Raw genomic sequence first — 19,037 nt, forward strand, 5'->3', positions numbered from 1 at the left:
CAATGTCAGCCTCTTGTAGTTATTTATGCTAAGTGTTTTTAGCCAAATAAATTTGAATTTTGAGAATAAACAGAATGTTAATTATTCGAGTTTCAGGGAACAACAGATAGCAATGCTACCAATGAAATTATTTTTCCACAAAAACTTTTTTCTTTGAAGTTCTGTAATCAACAGAACTATCTTGCTGCCTGTCTTGAATTTCCTTATTAGTTAGTGTAACCAAAAACAACTGTAACTAAATCAGGAAAGGGTGGACTTCTCAAAGATTTTTGTATAAAATCTCTGATCAAAATCAGACCTGTGAGTTTTTGTGTGGTGTTGCTCATGTATGAGGCAGATAATTAGTGAAAAATGGCAACAACATGCTATGCTTGTATAAGGTAATTGGATGTCAAGTCTCCAAAAGCATTCAAACTATTATACTAAAACTAGAAATACTGTACAGGTGTAGCAGTCTATCTGATACCAATTTCAAAAGTTGCAAGCTTCACAGAAGCCACTGCTGAAAATTTCAATAAGAGATAAATGTTTTCTCTAAGTGCAAATAAAACTATGGAAATGTCTAGTTTCAAACTCTAAACCCTTAACTTAATTTTCTTTAAACAATTTGTTTACATTATGAGATATGATTGAATTTATATCCAGGTTTATATTCACATAGGGGATGATGGTGATTTAGTAATAGGGGCACACCTGAAAGTCCCATAAGGCTTATATAAATTCTTCCAAAGAATGCTTCATCATATAATCCTTTTTTGCAATGGTGAGATTATTAGTAAATATTAACTAAACAAATGTTTCAGAAAGCATATGTTGGTGTGCATGGGGGTAAAGGGGTTTGATGGAGTTAGTTTTAGAATGTACGCAAAATATTTTTTAGATACTGTTTTTCCAAACTGATTATTGACTCAAAGCTACAACCATGGGTTGTGGTACAGTTCTTTATTGGGGCTTTTAATGGACCTCAGAGTAAACATTTTTGTATTATTCTTTGTATCACTGTTGTCATTACAAAAATGTTCCTCACACCATACTGATTCATTTGCACAGTGTATCTGGCAGATAAATGTGCATAGGGGGTTGGAATTTTGCTAATAGGGGTTTTAAATTCAAAGATAATGTATGCATGCAACGGGTGCGGGGCTGAAAATATCAAAACTTTTGCACACATACTAAGTGAATAACCCCTTTAGGAACAAAAATTTAAAGAATGCATCATTGCTAAGTCATATGACTAACTTGAAAAAACACTGAACATATCCAATACCACTTTGATTTATCAATGCAGATCAGATTGCATGTAACGTTGGCCAAAAGTAGTTGAATACTTCATTAGACCACACTTTCACATTTTCAATATTTCAAGGTTTCTGCTGGGTTTCATTGTAACCCGAAATGTGCTCAACACATTGTTCAAGAAGGTAGTCCTTTGCTCTCAGTATCTTGTACAGGGGCATAAATTGATTCATATTTTTGTGGGTGACAGTTACAAAATGTTAGACTGACAATAAACCAATTGTAATTTTGTGACAAAAGTTTATAAACCTTTAATTACACAATATACAGTTCAGTAGCTTCCTTTCTGGATCAAAGATTTATCTGCATGATGATGTAATATTGTTCTCTGATGTAAATGAGCATTGGAATTATGACTTGATTTTCTGATTTCTCTCAAACTTTCCAGCTGTTTCTAAGAATTTCAAAGATTGGTGGGTGTGACACCCTCCAACCCCCTCCCAAAGTCTTTATGTGCCCAATCTTTTGTGTATTTGTGTTTTGCTATTTTAATGTAGTGTGGAGAGCTGTTAAACATCACATTATACTTGGGTGAATATGGCAGTTTTTATGGTGTGTTATTTCTAAGGTTGGCATTGCTTGGCTCTATTTTTCAAAAATATAAACATGGGGAATGGTGAAGAGGTGAATTTAAGGATTCATTTCAATGTAAGTGCAAATTATCCTGAGACAGCATTTGTCTAGAGAACTTTTTTTAATGATTAGCGATTCATCTCAACTTGTTTTCCAACCCTTGCGTTAATTTTGCCGTTGGAAGTTGTCTTTCTGGTAAAATTGCAGCTTTGATCTCATCCCAGGGATGGCTCAAATATTACCACATTCTTCAGGCCATTGGAAGCCAAGAATAACTTGCACCAATGACAACAACCAAATTTGGCTGAAGCTGCCCAATCTTACTGTGTCCAATGACACAGTAAGAGGCTCAGGGCATTTTAACTTCAGTGCACTAAAGCCATTAGACCAGGCTTAACAGTGCACTAAAGTAAAGAGCAGATCATTTGACATTTCATGTTACCATCATGAGGAGGCTCTTCTCTCTTATGTAGACGATTTGAGATCCTGCTCTGTATATGTTTAGGCATATTTGCCAATTGTTCGTACCCGCATAGAGTTGAGTTCAGTACACATGCAAGCTGTTTTATGCACAATTGTTCAAGTTTAATTGGGCTTGCCCTGAACGCCAATATTTCATTTGAATGCTTACTGGGCTCATCTGACAAAACAGAATTTGAGCATCCACCGAAAATTATCACTTCATCATCGTCGTCAGATTCAATTGCTGTATGCCAGATCCTTCTTGGGGACCCTGTAGCAAAGGAATTTGAAATAACTTCAGTCCACAGTTTTGTTTCAGTATTGAACAGCCACATATCTGAAAGGGGGGTACCACCAGTATCAAGACCGCCATGTAAAAATATTGACTTTTCTGATATTTTACCCATTACATGCCATGATCTCCCTTCAGGTGCTGGTGAGTTGTAGTTTACTTTGTGCCAGTTAAAACTATCTAGATCCAAATACAACATGTCGTTGACCCTCGTATCTCTATTTCTGCCTCCAAAAATATATCCATTGTTGAGGATTTTAGTTGCTGCATGAGCTGCTCTTGGCAGTGGTTTTTCGACAGATAATTCAGGATATCGCCATTTAATCTCTCCTGGAATGGAAAAGTCAAGCACACAAACATCATTATTCCACCCAACACCCAAGGCAATACGCCCTTCCGTTTCATCATAACAAAACTCCCCGTTCCTTCCGTTTTTTGCCTCTGGGGGAGGCCCATAGCCTCCAAAGAAAATTATTTGATTCTGGTGCACCCAAGTGACAAACTTGTCTCTTCTGGAAGGGTAGGGCCCCTTTACAATTCCTTCTTTAGTAAGGTTTCTCCAAACAAGTGTCTTAAGGTCGAGTTCATAGACGAGTGATAATCTCCCAAGAGCACATCCATATCCACCGAACACGATCATCCTATCATTCAGGACGCATGCAGCAGCACCAGATATTCCTGTTCCTGGAAAGCTTCCACTTGTTTTCCTGCTCTTCCATGTAGAGTCTTCCATGTTGTACAGCCATAGCTCGTCCGGTGGCATATACATATCGTTCACTCGTTGGCGACTGGCAAGCCTCTCGTTATAACCGCCATGTATTATGATGTTGCCGTTGTGTTTAACAGCCGTGTGCCCACTTCTTGCTTGCGGACATTGATTCTGTTTTATTTGTGGTGTATAGAACGACATTTTCGTAAGCTCAACTTTGAAATATTATCTCAAATGCAAGAAAACGAAAGTGATTTAGTCCTACTGCTTCCAGGAAACAAATTCTTTGTTTACAAACACATCTTTTCTAAATACGCATGCGTGGGCTACGTCGATAGTATAATAAAAATTCACTTCAATATGCAGTTTGGCCACTGCTCAGTGACGAATTTTAAATCGTGTGAGGTTTTTACTTTCTAGTTGGGGTTTTTCAGATAGGAGAAAATTAACCAGTGTTACAGTTTCATAATTGAACAATCGTTTTGTAATATAAAATTTAAGAATGGCTTTTAATTTAAGAAAAAGCAAACATTTGAGTTGAGAAAACTTCAGCTTTTTTCGTGTGACACTCTTCTGAGTATAAAACTTTTCATATACTTCAGAGTTTCATAATTTTGTACATAATTTTTCTAAGTAGATTTTTGTAAGCAAATTTATGCGTTCACAAGGCATTGTAAATCCGTATTTGTTGCGAAGGTGACCCGTAGAAATTTATTGCAGCCGCCATTTATTATTGTGAGCGCGCAAAGGCTCGCGGTTAGCAATGGGTCTTTAAGCAACAGCCTACAGGGAGAGAAGAACAGCAATTTGAGCCTCAATTTGAACGCAAGCTTTTATGCGAATAATCATCTTGTAAGCACCCGGAAAGCTGTTAACCAAGTTATATGAAAAGCTGTTGCATAAAATTTAAATTTTGCCATTAACATGGCCGTTACTACATATTATCAACGTAAATGCTAGAAGTGAAATCCTGAATGGTGCTGGATATTTAAGAACCTGTCCTTGGTCCAATCTTGTTTAACTAATGCATAAAAGAAGCACAAAGAAATTTAGATGAAAAAGCCATCTTGCGCATTTATGCAAGCGTTAACACCCAACCTGATTACAATCTTAGAGCAAGAATGAAATATTGAATTGAATTACTGTTCTTTCGTCTTGCATTTTTGCTGAAGGTTGATGGAAAAAAGAAGTTCAACGAGCGGCTCTAAAGATTCTTGAAAATAATTTTACCAGCTCTTCGAGGCAAAAAATCCACCTTTCGTTATGACCATAAATTGGGAATACAAACAATTAAATTGGCTGAATAAAGTTTAAAGTTTAAGAGACTTGTGAAACCATTGGATGGACCAAATTGCAGCTGCAATGATTGTGGTTAGCAACTGAGATATGTATTTGAATAACTTGTAATTATTTAAAAAGTAGAGGATGTGAACGCGATAACACATAATGCAGAGCTTTTCCATAACACAGCAATGCTAGAAACGTTTTAACTAGACTAAATGCTTATCGATTTCTGTTGAAGGAAATGGCCTGGGTATTAGAATGTTTCCTTCTGATTTAAGTAATGATATATTGGTTGCTTTTATCAAAGCAACAGTTTCGTTTTTGCTTCTCAAACCTAGGGGAAAACCTAGCCCAATAGTGTTCGTCTTTTAAACAAAAAGTTATTTATCCTTTCTAAGTTTATTCAAAGTTTAGAATAACTGAACAATAAATCAACAACTTTCACTTGCTTATTTTGATTGTTGGATTTTGAGAATTCCTTCAAAATACAGATTCTAACAAGTTTTACTTTTTCAGTACGATGGTCTTACACATTTTAATGTTGCCAGTGTATTTACTGCAATAAATTATACATATATATATTCCATTGTGGTTGCCAAGAGTAATTAATGTTATATGAGATTTTATCTACTTGTATAATCCTTTTTGTTTGCATTCATAAAATATTCTATCGACATTTGAAAGTTTCTTATACAGACTGTTAAGATTATCTTCAGAGTTTTTCATCTTTCTTGTGTAGTCTTCGGTGAGGCTCTTTGACCTCTCCACTTCCACCCGAAGCTCGTTGTTCTCCGTCCAAACTGCTTTGTTCTCCTTCTCTAGGTTTTCGATCTGTGCATTCATATTAGCCTCTTTCTCCTTCCATTCTGCAGTAAGAAGCTTGATCTGTTTTGATTTGTTAAGCAGTTCGAGATCCTTACGCTTAACTGTTTCGCACATTTGACGAAATTCCTGAAACACTTCAAGCTGCTCTGCTCGCAATGCATCCAATTCTGAGCGATATTCCGTTTCTACATCACTCATTCTTTGCCGCTCTTTCTCCATACTTGTCTCGAATGCTCTTAGCTCTTCCTCCTTCTCCTCGATTCTTCTCAGCAATTGTTTGCACTCTTCTTGCAGTTTAATCTTTTCTCTTTGTGTCTGATCAATACAAGCCAGCAAACTTTTGATGTTCTCTTGCACCCAGTTTACTTGTCCTTTGATTCCTTCGACCTCGTCCATGATGAGGTAAGCACGTGAAGCAGTCACCCTCTGCATCTCCTTGTTGCGGCGAGACCTTGACTTCTTCGCTGCATGCTCTCCGTTCATTGCTTCCTCTGGCGAATGGAATGATGTGTTTCGCGAGCTCTGCTTACTTCCAGAGCGCATCAGATATCGTTGCTCAGAAGGGGATGCTCTAGTGAAATCCAGCCTTTTCCCATCTACATCTATTGCCTGCTTCATCTGCTCTATCAGCCCTTCTTGCATGAAATTCATCAGATTATCGAGTTTCTTGTCACTGCTTTTATGATGTTTAAGCAACAATGCTCTTGTTTCTTCTAGTTTTGCCTCCAATTTACAATTTTTCTCATTAGAATCATCAAGCTGGGCTCGATAGTTCTCCAATTCCTCATGCATTGCAATTGAGCTCTTTCTTTCTTCCAGTAATTGCATCTCCAAGTCCCTTATTGCTTCCTCTTTTCTCTCAATTTCTACTCTGTGAACTTTTTCTTCTTCCATTGAACATACTTCATCACTTTTCGCTGTCCCTTCCTTCTCTTGCAACTCTGCTAGTTCTTTTTCGTAAACATTCTTTTGCCTGTCGATCTCTCTCTCGTATCCAGACATTGCAGCTTTTGCGTCACACAGCTGCTGCCACAGAAGCTTGCAGCGCACCCCGTGCTGGAAACTCTTATCATCCCTTGGTCGTAAGTTTTCTTCGTGTGCTACATCGTCGATGGTACCGTCTGTTATTATTGCATCTCTCTCGCGTGCAATGTCGATGACTGCCGATCGACTACCATGGAGGATGCATTTATTGCTTGGTTTTGCCGTGAGCTCATCTGCACTTTTCGAAACATTGATCAGACTAGCAGTTTTTCTCGATCCAACCTTCTTAATTTTTTGAATCTTCGCTTCTGCCCGCTGTCTTTCGTTATTCACAGATGCCAATCGAGATTCTAGCTGACTTACCGCAATCCTCAGTTTGTTTAGAACCGAGTCGACGTCGATGTCAGTCAAGGACAACCGCGACAGGATGTAAGATTGCTTTTCAAAAGGAACCTCGCCTCTTTCGTGTGAAGGCAAACCCGATCTCTGTGCATTCCCATTATCAATTTCATCAAGATCAGTTTTTGAGAAGGTGGCAAGCTTCTTAATCTCTTCCATGTTGGCTGAGTCGACCAGGAAAAGGCCGTCGTTCCCTTGGAGAGCTTTCTTCAGCTCCAATATCGCTTCTTTTGACTCATCGATGATTTCCTGAAGTTCAGAAGACTCGCATTCAAACTCCTTGACCAGCGCTTTTAATCCTTCAACAGAATTCAAATTTTCTATCTTCGAGACATTTGAATTTGTTTCTTCTTCTTTCGGTGCAGCTGAAGTTTGAATCTCCAGGCTTTCCTTTGAACTTATCTTCCTACTCGGTGTAACCACAGTGTTTGGCGCACCACCCTTTTTACTCGTGGAATGGCCTTTTATATGTTGCTTCAACATTGCGATCTCGTCTTCCAGAGCTTGAATCTTCGCTTGGCTTTGTTTTGCTTGCATTGTTTTGTCACTCTCGATTGCTACGATTTTTGCCTTCAATTGTGCTATTGTCTCATTCTTTGATGTTTGCAACGATATCTCAGAACTTCTAGATTCCGATTCAGTCACTGTAACGGAACCAACTCTACTGACAGGCGTGTTCCAACTTGAGCTCCTCGATATTGCTTCATTGCTAGGAGTTGATCTTTCTGGGGTAGCAAGTGCTCTTCCTCCCTTCCTCTGTTGCTCCTAAAACGTAAGCATTAAAAATTCTAATGACTTTGAAATTTGGTCTTCAAAACATCCTAAACCCTTCTAAACAATATAACATGTTCGGTGTCGTCCAACTAGATCTACATCAAAACACTTATAAATGGTTTTGTAAACTTAGCGTTTGTGATTTAAAAAATAATTAAACATTAATCCCAATAGCATTAGTTTTCAGGCAATAAAGCATAGAAGCGTTTTTGAAATAACTCCAGGAACAAAACTTAAAGTAGAATTTTGTCACTTCTTGCCACTTGCAAGAGGGGCTGAGCCCCCATGGGTCTCTGTGACCCCGTGAGTTCTTTAAGTCTTCTTAGCATTAGAAATTTGCTAAAAGTATACCATAATATCAGGACATAGTTTTGCCTAAGTTTCAATGATAAACCGTGATTCTGTGAACATATGTGTATGCATGCGTTTTTACATTAAGAACCTATTAAAGAGATCTAAACTTAAACAACCCCTTTCTTCAATGAAATCAGCCAATGATGAAATACTTCCTTGCATGTATTTATCCTTACCTCTCTTAACTTGCTTTCGTATCCTTGTTTTATCGACTCCACAGAACAACCTCTTCTATCAAGGGCATTCCTCAGCTCTCTGTTTTTCTTTTCAAGGTCGTCAACCCTCTTTCGAAGCTCTATAGAGTCATCATTCCATCTTTCTGACCTCTTCTTCATAAGGTTTGGAAATCCATCTTTATTTTCCGCCTCCACCTTGGCAGCAATTGCATTCTCGTATGCTCTTTCCTTTCTTTTAAACTCAAGACTTTCTGCTTCCAGTTGCTTTCTCTTTGACCTCTCATCAGCCAGTATTTTGTTTACCTCGTCCAGCTCGTTGTAAAGGTCTTCAACCTGCACTTGCAGGTCCTGTGAACTCTGGCTTGCTGAAAATTCTTTCTTGAGTCTTCCTTCCATTTCTTTATTTCTCTTTTGCAGCTGCTCAATTTGCTCTTCAAAACAGGATCTGATTGAATCGATGTCATGTTTCATCGTTTCTTCAACATCAGAGCAGTGGTCTTTTTCTTTGCGTATTTCTGCATATAACACTGTATTCTTGTTTTCTAGGTCTTTATTCTCTCTTTCGAGATTGTTGTTTTTGTTTTGTAGGGCACTAATGGATTCATTTAAGTCTTCAATCTCCAATTCGAGGCCTCTTATTTGCTTAGCAAGGTCACTTTCCTTCGGATGATCTTCGTTACTCAAAGATACCCTGTCTTCATTCTTAAACATTTCCAATTCGTTTTTCATGCGTCTTTCTTCTTCAAGCAGGCCTTCTCTTTCCTCCTGCCATTGTACCTTGCACCTTTCAATGTTGTCTTTCAAGCTTTTAATCTCCTTCTTCAACTTATCCTCCGATATCATATAAATCTCTCTTTCATCGCGAAGCTGCCTAGCAATGTCTTCGCGTGCTTTCTCTGACTTGGCAAGATGCCCATTAAGCTCCGCGAGACTGTCACGAAGAGATTCCACGGCATATTCAGAAATTCTTTCTGCTGACAGAGTACTCGTTTTCTGGTCACTGACCACTGCTCGAAGATCGGCATTCTCTTGCTCCAATTCAAATATTTGGCTCTGCATGGCAGAAATCTTTCGTGCAATTCCGCGAGGCTCTTCATTAATTCCAGCTATATCTATCTTGAAAATGTCCATGGACGAGGTTTCCATGTCTCTGATTGTACCACTCTCTTTTGTCATGTTGCAATCGAAAACTATGCTCAGCTCCTCGAGTTTCTCAAAAAGCCCTGTTTAATGAAAGTAACGAAATTGTAATGATCATTATGAAAGATTAAAAGTTCTGTCGATATTTAGTTTTGAAAAAGAACAGAAGCATAGTGGAAATTTTAGAGTGGACTTTAAGTGAACTTTTCTAAGAAATTCCACTATAAAAGCAATACTAGGAGCTTGAGAGGGCAAACATTGATCCCCACCCCCCTCCAAACAACTGCCATTCTAATAACGCATCATAAACCTTGTTTAAAATTGTATTGCTTCGAAAAAAAAAGTTTTCCATCGTTTCCATTAAAAATATTTCTCGTAGAAACGTAACGCTCCACAACAATTCTTAATCAATGAATTAAAAATTGGCTTCCAAAAAAGCAAGGAAAGCTTTTCCTTCGACACTCTTCAGGAAATACAACGTCAGGACATAGATCGAAAAATCTAAGCTAGGAAATAGATATACCCAGTTATGGATCGAAATAAACCACTCAGAAACTCGAGCCCATTGACTCTTGCTTGCCAGTTGAATGTATAAGCAATGGCGTCCAAGGCTCTACCAATAATCACAAACATGTGGCCATTATAATTTTTGGAGAGATCTAGTTTGTCGTGTAAATGCTGCTCGATCGCAGAGTCACATGTTTTTATTGCTGTTGTTTTTGTCTTGCAAGACTCATATCAAGCGGAACTCTTTTTGGTGGTAGCATAGTTAATAGAGTATCGGTGGTAGGAACAGAATTCTATTAATTGGATCGAAAAATATTCTATTAAAGGGTTGCAAGGAAAGAAAAGTTTTGTAACGGGCACCAATGATTAATTCCAAGTCAAAACTTGGAATGAACTTAATCAACTAAAAAGGTCTTTCAGGATAATGGCTACCAAAAATACAAATTTTGTTTGCTATAGGATGTGGTCTGAAATCACTTACCTATATGTTTGAAATTTGACGACAACAAATTTATCAATGTTATTAAGTTTGGCTTGCTAGATAGCAGGCAAAGAGAAAGAGAAAGTTTGGCCATTTTTTATAGGCTGCTGACTAGGAGCAAAAAAAATTCACTAAATATGTAAGTTGCGTGTGGTACTTCATCCAAAAAAACATATACATGCTCGGAACGTCGTGTTTTTAACAATCGAACTATCATATTTTCATCCTGGTACTCAATTTATTTGCTAACTATGTTATCGTTAAAGAAAATTCATCCCTCCTATGAGCCCTGCTAACGCTGAAAAATACTTCTTACTGTTCTCAAATGATGCACCTAGAATTATTTGTCACAAGAAAACAAGTTGTGGTGAAGTTTCTTGATGAGTTACTTTCTGAGCCAAAAGAGAAAGCGTTTTGAATGTGCTTTGCATACCCGTTTCCCTAACTAAAACAATGGCTCTTTGATGGTTATATGGAAATTTCAAAAATCAAGCTTTTACTAAACAAAAAAAGAAAATGGAATAAAGGCGCTTATGCAGAAAAAAATATTAACATTCATTGTGAATTTTTTCTTGCTAAAGGAGAATGTTTTTAATTTACCTTTTATTTTGCAATCATTGTGATTGATCTGTGGATCTGAGACAAGCTCAAACAATAGTAGCTAAAAATGTTTTTAGAAGTTTGAACAAAAATGAATTGGTCTTCTCAGACATCCCTTTTAAGAATGGTAAAAAGTCTTGAACAGAAGGGGTTTGAAATTAGAAAAGTGCAGAGGAGCTATTTGCCTTTTTCCTTAAATATTTAAAAAAAATTAGGATTACAGAATTTTTAATTTTTTTATTAGAAAATAATTCAAAAATTTAGAATTTTTAAAATTACAAAACCGGAACCGACTTCTTTCTGTTTCTCTTGAGTTAATGCTAAAATTTATTCCAAAGTCGATATTTTTGTCATATCTAGAATTGGAAGGCCATGACGCCTGTGCAGCGGCGTTGCATATAAAAGACATACATGTCCAAAATAAAATTATTTTTACAGATTAGTGAAACCCTTAAACTCCCTCTCTACTATCACTGCAAGCAAAACAGTACACCAAAAACCGTTGATTTTTTGCTTTTAGCATTCCTAGTGTACCTTGAAAAAAGTAACTCATATTTTACCTTGATTTTCTTCCTCTTTCATCAAAAGCTGTTCTTGCAAAAATTCGACTTGATTTCGGAGACAATCAACGTCTGCCTCTTCATAATCTTTAGCCATTACCCAACTTTCTTGTCTTTCAAGATCTTTTCCATCTTCAATGAGAAAGGTTTCTTCACTAAGTCGTTCTTTTACGGTTGTTTCTGGCTCAACATTGTTTTCCTCCAACTCATCAGCATTTTCCTGGGCTTTATCGATATGTTGCAGTTCCTGTAACTGCTTTGAGAGTTCCTCAACTTCCGACTCTTTAGCACTGAGTTCCCTCTCGAGGAGTTCACATTGTCGCTCCAATTCATGCCGTCTTTCTATTTCAAGTTGCTTTTCTCTTTTGACTTTTGATACCTCATTTGTAAGATTAAGGATTGTGATTTCCTTCTCTTTTCCGCCGGAGGTTGCTTTTTCCAGTGCGATTTTCAGCTGATCAAGCTCTGACATGAAGCTTGCTGCATCTCTCTCAGCCTCTCTTTTTTCTTTGATAGCATTTTCTTCGGCAGCTCGACTTTTGTCTAGCGAGGCTTGCAAACTGTCAACCTGGAACTGAAGAGATTTTTTATCCCTAGTCAAACGTTCGCATTCATCTTCCAGCTCAGAAATCTTGCTAATAGCACTGCTAGGAAGGCCATCCTTCCACTCGTCCTTTACCCAACTCATCAGGTTGCAGTTATTGAAGTGCAACTGCAAGCAAGTCTTTTAAGGCGATTTGAAACTACGCCATTTTGCTTTTCGTGACCCAACGTTAAGACGAATATCTCAGAATTTGAAATCGTTCTTATTCTACGATACTTGATTCGATTAGAAAGAAACATTCGAAATTCGCATTTTCCCATTGTTTCATTGTTACTTTTGTGGAATTCGGTCAATTGATCATTCAGTCGATTTGTGCAGCCAGTTCTAGTCTGACGTTCAAAAATAGAATTTTAATATTTTAACAAGAAATAAAGGGAAGCCGATAAATTCATCAAAAACACTAAAACCTATTGATTCAAAAATTAAAAGCAGTAGAATTTGAAAAAAACCGAGGCAAGATACTCACCTGTAATGTTTCATCTGTTGCAAGACTGTTTCCCAAAAGTGTGTTGAGACGAACAGCCACCAAAATTGATTGCAGCAAATCTTTGAAAAACTCCAAGGCAGTCCTTTTGGTCTCTGGAAAAGAAAAATATGAAAATACCTAGATTCACTCACTTTATTAGCTGGCAATTTTTCCCTTCATTTGTATATGAGATTCTACTGAAGAAACCCCCCAATTTTCTGCAGAGCTAAAGAAAAATGGATAATCTATTCCTACTAAGAAAGAGGAAATATCGATGAAATTATAAATTCTATTCAAACTCATTTTGTCAAGCCCAGTTTGAAGGTTTTTCAAATTTTTGTTAAAACACTTAATTTCCGAAAAAGTTAAGATCAGATTTGACAAAGTTATATCGTAACTGCACAAAATTGCTTAACTTTTTATTTTTAGTTTATAGTCCTTCTGTTGATATTTCAACGTTAATGTTATTTAGGTTACCCCATCTTATTTAGGGTACTTTCAAAATCAAAAAAGGGTTTCATTACGAGCCATATGGTAGTGGTTATTCTAAAACTTTGCAAAATTTTTCTATTTTAAGTCAACACCACAATAGATGCGATTATGTGACACCTTTAGTCAATATTCATTTTAGATACAGTTTCTGGCCATCCCTAAGACACCATAATTCTGAAATTTTTCTTGCCACCAACCATGGTGGTGGCCTTTCCTAAGCCTTTTCAAGACTTTGATATTTTGGCTTCTCCACTTTCAAATACGTTTCGCCGGCCCTGTTTTCGCTGCTCTTTTTCATGCTCGTTTCCGTTCACTGGCATATTTATCAAATCGTGTAAAAGTGGCAACCAAAGCCTTTTTTCTTAGTCAATTGTGTTTTTATATAAGACTTCTATAAAACAATCTTTTGGTGGTACAAAACTTGAAAATGGCTTTGAAAAAAGCAAACATTTAGCAAACTAAAGCTTTTCGTCGGACACTCTTCACAGTTTAAAACGTCAGAACATAGACCGAACAGTTGTGGATCGAAATAGGCCAATCAGAAACACGAGCACATGCCCATTGAGGTTGACCAATCAGTGTCGCTTGCCTATTTAATACTACAATTTTTGATACAGCTCGGATCCCCTCTTTCATTTTTCTTACTTACAACTGTTGTTTATATATGCAATGCTTTTATGAAGATTTTACGAAACTTTACGAAGCTATAGATCAATGTATGATACTGGAATAGAAATTTAGCATGATTTTATTTCTTTTTGGCAGCAATAACTTACGTTTTATTCAAAGCATTTTGGTTGTAATTGTGTGCCATCTTGAGTTGGAAACATTTGACCCAAGTTATCTGTCTTATTTACAGAAATGGCATGGAAGGGTACAATACAAAACTTTGCGCTTTTCAAACCTCAAGATTTGATATCACATAAATGCTCAAAATGCCAAGCATATTTTTTTAATTTTTTTGAAAAAGCATACCAGATTTTTCCATTTTCCCTTGCTACTTAACCAATTCCTGTCTCTCGAGAAAATTCTTCTCCTCCACTGTGTTACGTTGACGGTCAATTTTACGTTGTGAAATGAATTTGATGTCATATTGCTTAAATTCTTGCAAAACGCGCAGGGATTCGAGTTATCATCATGCCACAGGACTTAAGAATTTCGATCTTTATTTTGACGTTTCATACTCTAAAGAGTGCCACATGAAACACTTTTACACGTCTTCAAATGTTTACTTTTCCAAGCCATTAAAAGGTTTTTGCCACCAGAAATTGTTCTGGTTGCACTTTTTTAAAGAAAATAAGGACTCGCCTTTTAAGAACCTTGAGGCTCGATATGCTAAAAGTTTAAAACAATGTGCAGCTTATAAAACAGAGCCGTTCTTATCAGTAATTTATTGTTTTAGATGCAGAAAAATAAATACATCAATGTTGCAAAAGAACAACATTAACAAATTATCAAAAATTTCAAAACAACAAGCCTTGAAAAATATTGGGTGATATCTTTGACAATAATCGGTAATCGAAATCTGGAATGTGTGATCTGCATTTCACGAATCCAGCAAATGTGGATTCAAATAATCTGGTTTTTACAGATAATTTTTGATTTGTAGTCAAAACATTCTCATGAATATGACCTGTCTGTAAATTTTCTGCCACCTTAATCGCATCGATGCTCCTTGTGTATACGTCCGAAGAACAAATGGCGAATGAATAATCTGCCACGCTGTCAATTCCCTATACTTATCAGGCGGAAAAGAAGAAAAGTTTATCCCAGAGACAAGAAGAATAGAATAACTTCCTTCTATCGTAAAGTGGATGGCATCTGGTTGAGGTCTGGCAATTTCAGCGATAGAAAGGCTGCGGTTATATATTTCAAAAGAAGGGCCTTTGTATCGTAAATTTATTTTGGTTAGATAATTCGGAGTATTTGGCTGTAAATACATTATTTATTGAGGCTTGGGAGTTAAACTCATTCGGATTCAATTTATTGCAACCAAATAGCAATAAGCAATAACTTTAGCAATAAACAATGGGGAATAAACCATTGCACCCGCTTGTTCTATTCTCTGGACTGGCCTGTAACTTGCTGTCATCAATATGCATAGTTTTTGTCAACAAATGGATTTATGTCCACTATGGATTCCCAAACATGACACTGACCTGCCTCCACTTCATCGTGACAACCATTGGGCTTCAGATCTGCTCATTCTTTAATGTATTTCATCCGAAAAGTTTGCCAATAAAAAGCATGATCCCATTATCCTTATCGTTCTGTGGGTTTGTTGTGCTGACAAACTTGAGCCTTCAGTATAACACTGTTGGCACATACCAACTCATAAAAACATTGACTACACCGTGCATAATATTTATTCACACACTGTTTTATGGAAGAAGTTATTCAACAAATATTAAGTTGACTCTGGTAAGTATCAATTTTAGTTTATCTTTTTAAATATTGCACATGCCAGACTCATGTCAGACCAAAGTGAACCAAAATCCAAAATTGATATATTTTTGATATGGGAGATCTCAAGCCCCATTTAGAATTTCTCATATCATGCTTATGTAGAATTTAATGTTGGTTTTTGAATTTGAGTTATTTCTCACGTTACTTCCTGATTTGGTACAAGAAAATCGTAAAAAATATAATTGTGATGTTTTTTTCTATTAGAATTCCACAGAGAGTATCTTGAAAGATAAACTACGGTTGAACGAACATAACAAAACAACTTATACAATCAGGATATATTACTAGGCCACATTACGTATTCAGCGTAAGAGTAGTAAAAAAATGTGTTCACAGCATGACTGAGCAAGGCTTAACTTAAAGTGTCAATCAATGATACTATGAGTCAAAACATGATAATAGTAAATGTCTTGTCATTTTCACTGTTAAATTTTGTATAACTATGCTTATTTATAGCTATTTATAGCTGCGTTCATCAGCTAATTATGTTAAAATACATTTTTTGATTTTAGATATAACTATCTTCTTAATATGTTTCAGATACCAATCACATTAGGTGTATTCTTGAATTCTTATTATGATGTCAAGTTCAACCTAATTGGAACAGTATTTGCAGGAACTGGTGTTCTGGTCACTTCCTTGTACCAAGTGGTAAGCTGCTAATTAACAGTGATTTGATAATATAATTTAAAACAGCAATGAGCATCAGTTGAAAATTGTCAGGAATAATTTATGTAAAATTAATAACAAGCCTTTCATTTTTCTTTTGCAATGTTGAAATTCCAGCCTTATAGTGAATCTAATAGTTTGTTCATATCTTTCTTTCAGTGGGTTGGTACCAAGCAACAGGAATTTGGAGTGAATTCTATGCAATTATTAAACTACCAAGTAATTGAATTAACATTAATTTTTCCATATCATAGTTTGATGAAAACCTTACATGTTGAAAAACAATAAATATGTTACTATTATGCCAGGTTTATTTCTCCATTGGTTACACATCTGATTAAAGGATATAATTTTGTCTCAAAATTGCCTTATGATTATGACCATCATTGTACCCAACTGAGACAAAATTGTATCATTGTGCCCTGGAACATCATTGTTTTCTAAAAGATTTTGAAATTTTGCCTGTTTGTTAGAATTTCTTATTTCAACCCCAAAAAATTAAACTTTCACAGTGCCCCTGACTGAAAAATTTGAGAAAAATATGTAACCAGACTTATTTTTGATTCAACTTCTGCATTTTTGATACTACATGATAGACAATTTTAAAATGCATTTGGTAATTTCAGAAAACTCTTACTGCAAAAGGGAGATGTAATGAGTACAAAACTTGTTTGCATTGTCTTGTGTGCACAATGAAACTTCATCTGTCTTGTTTTCAGGCTCCTCTTTCTGCTGTCATCCTGCTTGTTATGATACCATTTTTTGAACCAGTCACTGGAAAAGGTGGTGTTTTAAGTCACTGGCCAGCAGAAGTTGTGGTATGTTACAAATGCTAATTCTGTTAACAATCAATTTTGTACAGACTTTGAAATGGACAGCTGATTACTTTTTATCCACCCTAAAAAGCTTGATACAAATACGCTCACCATAACTGTTTTAATTAAAAACAATATCAGTTGAATATCATTTGTTTGGACAATCTTTTTTTTTAGGGATTGGTATTTCTCTCTGGTGTTATTGCATTCTCAGTTAACTTGACAATATTTTGGATCATTGGCAACACCTCACCAGTCACGTATCCTTTGATTTATCTATGAGTAATATCTTTGTTCTTGAGAAGCAATGAAGTAGTTAACAAACTTTTTGTATTCTTTCATTCGGTCTGTGTTTGTTAATGGTAGCTTGTTGCTTACATTGTTTATTTGACTGACTGTGGACTGATCAGCATAATATAAGTGGGCTGGAACCCAGTTACTGCTCTTTGCTATTCTATGAACAAATTGCCAGCTCGTGTGATAACAGGAAAAGAAGTAACAAAGTGTTAGTAAACGTGAAGGATTTTCTGTAGAATAACCTGCCAAAATTGTTGTTATTTCATATAGCTACAGCTTTGGTGGCAACATGGAGAAAAAATGTGTCCAGCAATTCATTAAATTTATTGCATTTCTGTTGTTTAGTATCACTGCATGTGAATGTATTGGGTTTATTGTGCTCTTGTTAGCTTGCAGTTAACCAAGATACCTTGCTGTTTTTAAAAATTGATAATTCTAATTCTAGTCTGTCAAACTCGGGAACGTTTTCTCTTCCCCGTCACACTGTGCTCCGTTTTTGTCATTTTCAGAATTCAGTTATTGCAGTGAAATTTTGAACTTGAATTTTTATTGTGTTGATGATACCATCGAGTCCTGTGTTCAAAGTTTGATGATTTACTAGTTGCTGTAAAATCTGTGTTAAACACTTTATTTCTTAACTCACAATAGCTATAACATGGTTGGTCATATGAAGTTTTGCATCACTCTAATTGGAGGTTACCTTTTGTTCAGCGATTCAATGAAACCTCATCAGTTTCTTGGTGTGTGCAGCACTTTCTTTGGCATTACTCTCTACACATATCTAAAGCTGGAAGAGCAGAAGACACCCAAAAGAATAATTAACAAAATATAGCTCTAAAGACAGTTAGAAAACAAATTATAGGCAATAATAGTAAGAAAGTTTTGAAGTTGCTTCTGAGGAAGCTTCAGCTTCGAAGTCACCTTTGGTCTAAATTATTTTATCATAATCAAGTCTATTTATTTTAATAAATATCAATATGAAATAGATTTTAATATTGATTAGTTTGATAACCATTCTGGTAGTTTATATTTGTCTTTTTGTATAATGATGCTTTAATGAATGGGGTAGGATAAACTGGAAAAATCGGAAAAGTCTTTTGTCCTGAATAAAAGGATATGAGAATAAGAGATGAAGTTCTTCCCGTTCTCATTGAAACAAGGACTAAGTTGCTATGTAAAAAAAACGCTCCATTTTCAGCCTAATGTTGAGCTCTAACAATAAGGTCTTCTTTAATGTATATTTTTCAATGTGTTTCATGGTCGTTTGCTACTACTGTTTTAAAGTATGGGGACCTAATTTAAAAACGGACGAAGCGACGGCACCAATACCTGAGACAATTCCATATTACAGTGATAACAGCTGGGCATTAGTATCGCAAGAAATGTTCCTTGGGGAGTCTCACGAACCGCTAGTACCATCGCCCCTTGGCAATAGGGCCGTTTCCTTAATATTTATACATGTAATCAAATTAAAGTGTGATTAACTTTTGTGCCAGATCTTTCTCTATTCACTCCTTTTTTCCAATGAAATAAGATTTTTCTATTGGTAGGGGCTTCACGCCATTGGTTTCATAAAAGATGCAGATGTAACTACAAAAGGCGTGTCAGATTTTAGCGTTGTGGACCCTACCCTCATCCCACGATGCCCTTAGTTAGTAAGTAGCAGAGGGATATTATTATTTTTGAAGAAAATTAGGATGCTTTTAGCGTCCCTCAATTCGCTAGAATAACAAGAAGCGCTCCTGCATAATATGCTGTAAAAGCAGAAATACAGTGGAATAGATAGAGGGGGTCAGGGGGGTGAAAACCCAC

The 19,037-nt window shown here is 36.3% G+C and overlaps 3 protein-coding genes across 3 annotated transcripts; 1 reads left to right on the top strand and 2 right to left on the bottom strand.

Moving 5' to 3' along the window:
- Window positions 1-363: 363 nt before the first annotated feature.
- LOC135692919 (kelch domain-containing protein 2) lies at window positions 364-3,647 on the bottom strand. The gene has a single exon (XM_065211262.2). It carries the CDS (start codon window positions 3,531-3,533, stop codon window positions 2,274-2,276), a length of 1,260 nt encoding a protein of 419 aa, XP_065067334.2. The 5' UTR covers window positions 3,534-3,647; the 3' UTR covers window positions 364-2,273.
- A 1,158-nt stretch (window positions 3,648-4,805) lies between these two features.
- LOC135692507 (uncharacterized) lies at window positions 4,806-14,504 on the bottom strand. Its single transcript, XM_065210660.2, has 5 exons — window positions 13,954-14,504; window positions 12,487-12,599; window positions 11,417-11,990; window positions 8,129-9,351; window positions 4,806-7,589 (listed from the first exon to the last, which is right to left on the bottom strand). Exons 1-5 carry the CDS (start codon window positions 13,964-13,966, stop codon window positions 5,244-5,246), a joined length of 4,269 nt encoding a protein of 1,422 aa, XP_065066732.2. The 5' UTR covers window positions 13,967-14,504; the 3' UTR covers window positions 4,806-5,243.
- A 157-nt stretch (window positions 14,505-14,661) lies between these two features.
- Window positions 14,662-18,239, top strand: LOC135692520 (solute carrier family 35 member E3). Its single transcript, XM_065210675.2, has 6 exons — window positions 14,662-15,399; window positions 15,985-16,095; window positions 16,273-16,332; window positions 16,833-16,931; window positions 17,106-17,188; window positions 17,874-18,239. Exons 1-6 carry the CDS (start codon window positions 15,007-15,009, stop codon window positions 18,055-18,057), a joined length of 930 nt encoding a protein of 309 aa, XP_065066747.2. The 5' UTR covers window positions 14,662-15,006; the 3' UTR covers window positions 18,058-18,239.
- The last annotated feature ends 798 nt before the right edge of the window (window positions 18,240-19,037 follow it).

The sequence above is a fragment of the Rhopilema esculentum genome, chromosome 3 (assembly GCF_057945365.1).
Source record: "Rhopilema esculentum isolate cy_ngs chromosome 3, ASM5794536v1, whole genome shotgun sequence".
NCBI classification, from domain to species: domain Eukaryota; kingdom Metazoa; phylum Cnidaria; class Scyphozoa; order Rhizostomeae; family Rhizostomatidae; genus Rhopilema; species Rhopilema esculentum.

Bases quoted from the DNA above. Each gene is read 5' to 3' on its own strand.
- LOC135692520 (XM_065210675.2), top strand. From the start codon at position 15,007: ATGGGGAATAAACCATTGCACCCGCTTGTTCTATTCTCTGGACTGGCC. The intron at 15,400-15,984 runs GTAAGTATCAAT...AATATGTTTCAG, and splicing joins CAAATATTAAGTTGACTCTG to ATACCAATCACATTAGGTGT. The intron at 16,333-16,832 runs GTAATTGAATTA...TCTTGTTTTCAG, and splicing joins TGCAATTATTAAACTACCAA to GCTCCTCTTTCTGCTGTCAT.
- LOC135692507 (XM_065210660.2), bottom strand. The intron at 11,991-12,486 runs GTGAGTATCTTG...AAATCTCTTCAG, and splicing joins CAACAGATGAAACATTACAG to TTCCAGGTTGACAGTTTGCA. The intron at 9,352-11,416 runs GTAAAATATGAG...TTCATTAAACAG, and splicing joins GAAAGAGGAAGAAAATCAAG to GGCTTTTTGAGAAACTCGAG.
- LOC135692919 (XM_065211262.2), bottom strand. From the start codon at position 3,533: ATGTCGTTCTATACACCACAAATAAAACAGAATCAATGTCCGCAAGCA.